Source organism: Phalaenopsis equestris, unplaced genomic scaffold (assembly GCF_001263595.1).
Source record: "Phalaenopsis equestris unplaced genomic scaffold, ASM126359v1 Scaffold000522, whole genome shotgun sequence".
Lineage (NCBI taxonomy): Eukaryota > Viridiplantae > Streptophyta > Magnoliopsida > Asparagales > Orchidaceae > Phalaenopsis > Phalaenopsis equestris.
Window position 1 is genome coordinate 1392139 of NW_018164962.1, and position 9340 is coordinate 1401478.

At 32.9% G+C, this 9340-nt stretch overlaps 1 protein-coding gene across 1 annotated transcript in view; it reads left to right on the forward strand.

The window, feature by feature from the left end:
- Positions 1 to 3265: 3265 nt before the first annotated feature.
- The window catches only part of LOC110028725 (phosphatase IMPL1, chloroplastic), a gene marked incomplete at its 3' end in the record, with an annotated part of 55512 nt that continues 49437 nt past the window's right edge, over positions 3266 to 9340 (forward strand). The window contains 3 exon segments of the mRNA XM_020730692.1: positions 3266 to 3626; positions 4736 to 4803; positions 8240 to 8373. Of these exon segments, the coding sequence (XP_020586351.1) occupies positions 3342 to 3626; positions 4736 to 4803; positions 8240 to 8373 (487 nt within the window). The 5' untranslated portion in view covers positions 3266 to 3341.

Genomic DNA, 9340 nt, shown 5'->3' on the forward strand with positions numbered 1-9340 from the left:
TAAAAGCTTGGTAAGCCAGGTACAACCCTTAACCGTCTGTCCCACTAATGAAGGAAAATCAATAAGAATCACAATCAAAATCTCCTTAAATAATAATACACGTTCATTTGAATACCACAACAAAGTAAGAAGAGAGCCAAGCCACACAATTCCAAAAAATAATAAATAAGAAAGAATTAAGGCAAAAACATATCACACAACATCAAAGAGATGAGATAAATATACCATTAAGATCTCAAACCTTTCATGTGGACAATATTAAAATTCGTTCAAGGCGCTATCAAATATCAAAATATTCAAAAGCAATGTTGAATTCTAGTAAGAGGATGAAAATCATCACAGCTCAACCTATCTCAAACATCAGTTAAAAAACATTCTCCTCCTTATCCTCTTCCTCGACCACATCAGTCACTGTTCACTTGCCCCAATGATTTTCTATAATCCCTGTCAGGCGTATTATACTCCACTCAATTCTTGGCTGACCTTCACGTATATGACAAACCTCCCCATTCATATCAACGACACGTCTGACAAGCATTACAGTATTCGGTGTGACGAGCTCGTCCAATCCACAAAAACACAAGAGGTCTCGACCGTCTTCTTCCCCGCTGCCTACGTCCATAGCTCAAACTTAGAATGCGCAGTGGTAAATTGACTGTCATTACTGCAACAATCAGTGCTCAGGATCTGGGAGGCCAACCGTCTCTTCTGAGCTGTTTGTACTCCTCCTACATAATAAAAGTCAATTATTAATTATCATTTTAAACACCAAGAGTCAAAATAAATATGAAAAAATAAAAATTTTACTCATATTTACCTATCGAGCGGGTAGTCAAATTTGTGAGGGAGAAAGCTCAGTTGTGGCAGCAACAACAACAGGTTTGCAAAAAAACATGCGCTTCTTCCCGCTCTTCTTAGTATTCACTATAATGTGAAAACCCTGCGGTCTTTGAGGTGACTAATCACCAACACCACATGTGGTCATCTGTAGCAGGACTTACAACAAAGATAATCGGGAGTGGTATATACAAGTAAAACAAAGAATGTACAAAATCTAAATATAAAATATATCATAACTATGTATAAAACAAAAACAAAAAATAATAAAAGTATGACATACATAACAAAAGCAAAGAAAATGTTCAATATTGACATTTGTTAATCTAAAACAGTTACTCTCTTAGTTGGGTCATCAGTTAGTTAGCGTTTGATGTGACCAAACCATCTAAGACGACACTCTTTGATATTGTATGTCATTGGAGCTACTGCAACCATTTCATGGATATATTCGTTTCAAATTTTGTTGGTTAAATCGATTGTAGGCAAATGCATTATTAGTAAAATTTATAAGGCTAAAATAAAAAATATTTATTAGAGTTGACCATTTTGCTTGGAAAATGAAGTATGCCATGCCCCTTCTCTTTAGTATGAATGATACAATTGAAATCACAAAAAAATAATCTATTATTTAACAATAGAAATCGACATATTGGAAAGAGCTGGCCACAAATCTTTCCATTTGATATACAGTTCTCAACATAGTGGAAAGTAATAAGAAAATTGGTATAGGAGGACAAGAAGATGGATCTACGAATTTATTGGGACTAAATGTCTAACACAATAAAAGCAATAGTAGAAATTTTCTATTTAACTCGTATGTCAGTATGCTGGAAGGTATGGTAATTATAAATATAAAGTTCATTAGGAAGTTAGAGAAAATTTGATTAGAAAAGAGAGTATGGCGAGGAGGAGCTGACGAGTTTTGTTTTAAGCGAGAAAAAAAATCAACATTATTTTCTTTTACAACTATCAATAAATCTTAAATTACTGTTAAAATCTCTAGCATTTCAAACAAGTCTAAGATGGGGGACTACCATCAAACATTCTTTTCTTTGTTCAAGTGGCAGAAAGTAGATAGGACGAATGGGGAAGGGATATAAGAGGACAAAGATTGCGAGAGGAACAGTCATGGATATTGTGGGGCTAGATGATGTCAAAGGGAGGGAGGGGGCTCCTAGTGCCTTAAGGGGGGAGGATTTGGTAAAAGAGCATTCAACAATCGTTATATAACATCATACAATTCTTTGTAACAAGTATGATATTTAATATCAATATATCTAAAAAACATTGAAATATTTTAGGTTATATGCACATATCTCATAATAATGAGATATATATTCATTTCCAAAGATAAACTTAAGCAAAACCAAATAATTTAAAATTCAAAAAATTTAATTTAAAACCCATAAATGAATTTATGCTAAAATAACACAAACTAAAAAAAACAACAACTTAAAACTCAAATCTTAATTAAACTAAATTCTAAGTAAAAGTAAACCTAAAATCTACGTTACTTTAAACCTAATCACAAGCTAAACCTAAAATAAGCATAAATACATTCCAGATGTAAATCATTAATAAAACTAATTAAATCTAAAATTGAATGCCTCAAGCAAAAAAACACTCAACTAACTAATCCCAATTCATGTTTATTGTAAATCCAACTCTAATCTCATTCAAATATGGTTTTACACAAAGCCAACACTCAATGTTTATATATATGAATAACAATATTGTAATACATATCACTCAATACTTACGTGTGTGTATATATATACACACATAGCTAACACTTAGGGCCCGTTTTGGGCAGCTTATAAGTGTGGTCGATGTTTTCAAAACTCCGCCTCATCGTTTGTAAAACATGTTTCGACAGTTTATCCGAAAACACGATTGAGTTTTTACACTAAACTCAAGCCGCAGGTCGAACTTCACAGGCCACCCGTGGGCCGCGTTTCAGGATAAGCTGCTTATGTAGATTAGCTCAAATTGCCCCAAACACACTCTTAATCTTATGCACATACATTTCTAACATCTAACTTCAAATGTTACACACATATGACTGAAATCTCATGCATATACATTCATAACACCTAAACTTTAAATATTACATACATATTAAAAATTTAAAAAGTAAATAACAGGGATAAATTACCTTTTTCGATCCTCTCATAATGGGCGACAAGCTAGGGTTGTGAATTTACACACCTAACTACATACATTGCATTCAATTATTATGAATTTACTTATTTGATACCTAAAATTTAATTTTTACATCCAAAACACCATATATATATATATATATATAGAGAAAGTATAATCCGCCTTTCATATATCTTTTGAAAATAGAAAAAAAATGCTTAACTTGTAAAAATTAAAATTAAGGTGTGAGTTAAGTAAATTCAAATGAATTGAGTGACATGTATGTAAATTTCCGAGACAGAGAACAGTTCAGAAGTCCGGGGGAGTCTCAAAGGGTTTAGAGAATCGCAGACCAGACAATGGGGAGAACTCTTTGCTCTACCGTCGTCATTCCCCTTAAACTGAGGAGATTCTCTTCGGTTCCTCAATCTTGTCCAGGCAAACCGAACCATAGGTTTGCTTCCTCTTTCAGGACAAGTGTGCCCCTTTCTGCGACACCTGCACGCTATTTCCAGAAGAGGGCCGCGATTTCTGAAGCTCCAAACACAAGGAAGTATCCAAGAGTGGGCGCCGAGTCGACGGGCCCAGTTCCTGCGTCGGAGCTCCTTGGGATCGTCGAGCTCGCCGCTAAAATCGGAGCAGAGGTCCTTTCCTGATTCGTTAGTGCCTCATTTGAGACTATGGAAAGAATGACGCGTTTTTTAGTTGCAAGCTTGCGAGGGTTTTATAACTTTTATCTTTACTGAATATAGAGTAAATATTGTTTGTAGCTGTCAGTATTTTGAGCTTCTTCATTCATATTTTCAGCTTGTGTTAGCATCAAAAAACTGCAAGCGCCGTTACAGAGGCAGTTTTTTTTTTCAAAATCTATTTAAAATTGGCCCTGTTATTTAGAGTGTTACTTTTTATTTGGATGTTAGACTTTAGTATATCTGTTCCATGCTTTGCACAAAACAAAACTACAATCGCCGTTACAACAACAGATCAACTTGATTTTTGCAATTGCTTTCTTACTGAGGAATTTTACATTAAATCTTCCCACAGTTCCACCTATGAAATGCCCCTTTGTGGAATTAAAGAGTGCCTGGAAGGAAGGAGTGGAGCAGGGAAGCCTTTCTCGGAGCATAAGAGAAATTGAGGATTCACCTATCAAATCCATGATTTGTTGAAATTATTTAAAAAAAAACAAAATTCTCTCTCTCTCTCTCTCATTTTTTAATACTTAACAAGATGTTAGAAAGAGTTTTTATTTTATAAATGCTTTAGCATATATCCAGTCTTATTAATCAAGTTCAGAGTCACTTTGGTTTTGAAGCCCTACTCTTATTCAATAGATTGTTTTTTGTATTTCTTTGATATTATACTATTTGCAAGTTGTGTTTCTTTGGCTCTACTAAATTTGGAACAAGCGCATGTTTATCATAACTGTTTATCACGTGCAATTTGAAATACTAAAGTTTAGTTTAGTTAAATTTCCAATGCAAGAAGTCAAGTTTGATTGTTGGCATTTCATGTTAATTATAGCCTGAATTTTGTGTGTGGTTATTTCATGGGTATTGTGCAAGATATCGCTAATTTGAAATCTTATCGATGTGAGTTATTGTCTTTATAACAATTATTGTGAATCAAAGGACAAAGCATTTGATTCCCAAATGTAGGAACTGTTGTTGTATTTTCTGCAACGATTTGTTTATGTTTTGTGGCCTTAATGAAGACTTAAGTCATTTTACTAATGTGATAAGCTAACTTGTAGGTTGTCATGGATGCTGTTAACAAGCCACAAAATATTAGCTATAAAGGAGCCACAGATTTGGTGACAGAGTAAGGACAAGTAAATATTTTGCTTTGCTGTTGTTATACTTGTTCACTTGATTGATTTAAATCGCCTGTATTTCTGGTTCTCGCATTTCCATGTTTGTGGTTTTATTCACCCATAAACGTGAAACCTATGGCTGCTACCTTCGTATACCATGGATATGAGCTGGTATGTCGTATAAGAGTGCATAGAAAAGGATTATGAATGATTTTTGATTTGGCGTCAGGAGTTATACAGCATGATATTTTATTTGTAGCTGTTATATGAGACTGATTTATTTTTATTGGTCTAGAAAGGCATTTGGAAAATTAAGTTCAATGAGTTTTATTGGAAAGCTATTATTAGGCATTTGTATGCATACATATAAAATTTTGTCCGAAGCATTGCATGATATGTTAGCATAGATTTGTTATAAGATGCGTTCATGAAGATTTTTCCATTCTTTATTTGAAAGTTAGTAATGCTGGGCTTTAGCAAATAGTATATACAACATATCTTCTTTCAACTTGATTTAATCTTACCTTATTTTTAATCATATAACATCCAATTTATAAATCCATTCACCTTAAAATTTCCATAAACATCAGTATTATGTTTCTGATCATGCATTAAACTTACAAAAGTAAAACTATAATGAATGTTATAGAAAGTGGATAAATAATTCATTAATTTAATTATGTAAGAGTACTCAGATCGAATGAAATTATTTGAGCATGTATAAAAACGCATTTTGAATGTTTTCAATGAATTTGATTTAAAAGTTATCGAGAAGTAATCATTTTACGGAGAGGTATTACATGCTGGCTATATTTAATCTTATTTGATAAAAATCAAATCTCTTATATTCATGTAACCTACAATATATCAAGCGAAGAATACGTGTTATTTAGGGACATTCGACATAATTATAATTTGAGTTTTTCTTTTGCTTTAATTCTTGATTCTCTATTCGTTGTATTTGATTCATTAATGATTAAAGAAATTATGATGTATGATTATCGGTGGAATTGTTGAGTGGTGAAAAATATAAGAACACTTATATAAGTTTACGATTTGGAGGACCACCATCACACAAATCTCATCGCCAATGTTTTCATTTCCAAGCATATCTACCATGTAAACTCCCGAACCTCGCGTATCCTTCGAGACCTATTTATAGTTAGCTTTTAAAAAAATAAAATAATATTTATAGTTAGCCTACAATGCGGGGAAAAATATACAAGTTTTGTTTAGAGTTGTGGTGCGAAAGTTTTGATGTGTGGAGTTGAAAATATTGGGAGAGTTTGTTAAGGTTAGAGAGAACAAAGAATGAAAATATAAAAACTTAGAGAGAAATTTCATAACACTCACCAAATGTGGAGAAAATAATAACAAGAAAACAAATAAAATATTAGAATAAGTAAAGAGGAAGAACCTGATCTAGACCACCAAGTCCAAAGAAAAGGAAATGCTAGCAAGAATTTCCAGAAAAGACGAGCACTTTCCAAAGTATTTATTTAAATTCATCAAAAGATAGTTACATTATAGATTTTTGTGACATTTTAAGCATTAAAATAGAGAAGTTAAACATCACAAGAAACTCAAGGGGTGTCCGATCATATAATTAGAACTCATTGGAACTAATTTAAGGCTTCATTTCATATTTTTGGAAACTCAAAGTAGGGCTGTAAAAAATTGACCTAACATGCCAACTCGGCTCAAACCTGAATCGAAAAATCCGGGTTCGGGTTGACCCAAATAATTTTTGGATTGAGTTTGGGTTGTGATACTTGTTTAATTTTTTAGATCGGATTCGCGTTGACCAACCAACCTAAAAACGATTCGAAACTGACCCGCCAACCTAAAGTTTACTTAAATTCGACCTACTTATTCTAATTTTTCATGGCTGGTTCTAGTCGGGTTCGGGTTGGATTTATTATGATTGTGTTAGTTTTGGGTCGAACCCAAACCCGACCCGCAAACCCGAATTGTACACCCTAAGTCAAAGGCTCTTTGATTTGTTGGTTTCAGCTTTGGTAAGATGGAACATTACTAGCGAGAGCTAGTCAAGGTTTCTTTGACTTCAACTTTGATGCAGTGGCGAGATGAGTTGACATGGTAATGTGGCATAGTTTTACTTCAAACTTGGACTAAAAAGCTAGCTTACATGCCATTTTAACATTCTTTAATGATTTTTCCTTTCTACTAGCTTCCATACAAATGAAAATCCAAAACAAAAGAATAAAATTATAACAAAATATTATTACTGTGGGTTATGACATGATAATGGGCCTATGTTGCATTTGTCCTGCATCACTATGTTGTAGTCAACATGCGTAAGCTGATTCTACATGCCATATGTTGCGGGTCAGCATACTTTATGTTGAACTCTAGAATCCAATATAGTGACATGTTTTCCAACATATTGTATGTGCCATATGCTGGATTTTTCTATATGTTTTAAGTGTTTTCCAACAATAGTCAACCAACTTCTTATCTTTTATATGCCCCAATATGGACACTTTAATATATATCATAGAACCACCAATATCATTTAAGTGTACCAACTTAATTACTAGAGACAAAATACATACTTATCCTCACATAAAGGGGTTAAGAGTTACTGAATATTTGCCGCATGATAGAACCAATCTATGCATCTCACAATCACCAAAATCCTATGCATCACATGTGGCTGTTTGTAACAGTAGTGCATGTAATGATATTCTGCATGCCTGATTTTTTCTCTATAAATGAGTTGTTTGAACTTTAAATGGTTTCATGTATGCAAATTTACCTGAGAGCTAAGTAATGACTAGCAAGATTAGCTCGAGTTTTCTTTGGTGGCTGTACTTTTGGAGTTGTGCATCCACAATTCCGCATGTATATACTGCAAATATGGCCTAAGTAATAAATGCCCAATTTTCTTTTGCCTCCAAATTCAAATACAAACCCCAAGCTTCATTAGCCCATACTACTCCAAAAAGAATGCCTATACTTAAAAAGGTAAACCCTAAACCGATAATTCTTTAACCCCAAGAATCCAAATGCTAAATTAATTGATATTTGTAGAAATTTTGAAATGAGAGGAAATAATTTTTTTTTAAACACTCACTTTTTTGTTCAAGTCCTTGTGCTTTAATAATTTACCTTTAGCTCAGGTGCCTGTCAGTCTGTCATAATGTTAGTTTGAGAAATCCTGTATATCTATAGTTGTGTGGGAGGCGCCGTCCCATAAATTTCCCAACTCTGCATTTTAACCTGGATTCTTCATTTCATGTCGTCAAAAAATTTTTCCCATTCTTGATATTATAATGTTGTTTCCGAATGTATTCCACCAAATTATCTGCTATGACTTGCAAGTTCCCAGTGCTTATTTAAATTGATGATATGATTCTTTTGGTTTTTTTCTGTCGAGGTTCATTCGTTGCATAATACAGTTTATCTTACACCACATTGCAGTACAGATAAAATGACTGAGAATGTCATTTTAGATGTTGTGAGAAAGAAATTCAAAGACCACCTTATTCTTGGGGAGGAAGGAGGTCTTATTGGGGAGACAGCTTCTGATTATCTTTGGTGCATTGATCCCTTAGGTAAGTTTATGCTGATAATGTTTCTACAGGAAGGTTTTTGATTTATCTTTTTTTTTTTTTTTTAAGCATGCAGAATATTCTCAGTTTACTCTTTTTGTCTATTGTAGTGGTCCCTTACCAAAAGAAATAAAAAAAAAATCAAACTGTTAGCTATTTTAACGCAGGTGATTTTAGCAAATTTAATGTGAAATTCATGTTTATGTAATATATTTTATTGGTGGATAATGTTTATGAGCTCTGAGTAAGACAACAAAAAGAAGAGTGAGCATTAAAATTAGTAAATGCTTGTAATGGAAAGGCATCGCTCTAACAATGTCAGCTTGGTCAATAAACATTCACTCCGTTTAATTATTATGGACAAATTATCTAAAATTATAAATTATAAGCCAAAATTGTAAACAGGACTTTAATTAAAACTTCTTCTGGTGACCATACAAGTCATTTATTTTTCTTTCTTTATATCAGTCATTTTGCTTCAATCCTTATCTATATTTTTGGGTTTTTCATCTTTTCTTTGGTTTTCCTCAAGTAAATTGTTATTTTTTTTCTTCTTATAGTTGATCTTATGTCAGTTTATATTTTCTTTCTAATTTTTTTTTCTTCATTTTATCCACCTTCTCTAAGTTATGAAGTTGGCACTTTTTTCTTTTCTTACTTTTGTTTGAGGCTTTTTTTGCATTATATTGCTTCATTCGTCATCTTATTTGAAAGGTTTTCCCAAACTTTTATGAGTAAATGGGACTTTTTTTTTTGCTTTTATTTTTTTTAATTTTTTTGACAAAAGATTAGAGAGAATTGATTGAATACTTCATTCAAACATTTGTGTTTTTATACAATCCCATTAGAGGTTCTTATTTGGAAACATACAAAATCAATATATAATAATTATAGAATTAATAGTTTTAGGGCCTGTTTGGCGCAGCTGCAGATTCTCAGCTTTTCAGCTGCAGCTGCGCCGCTCCTGGAA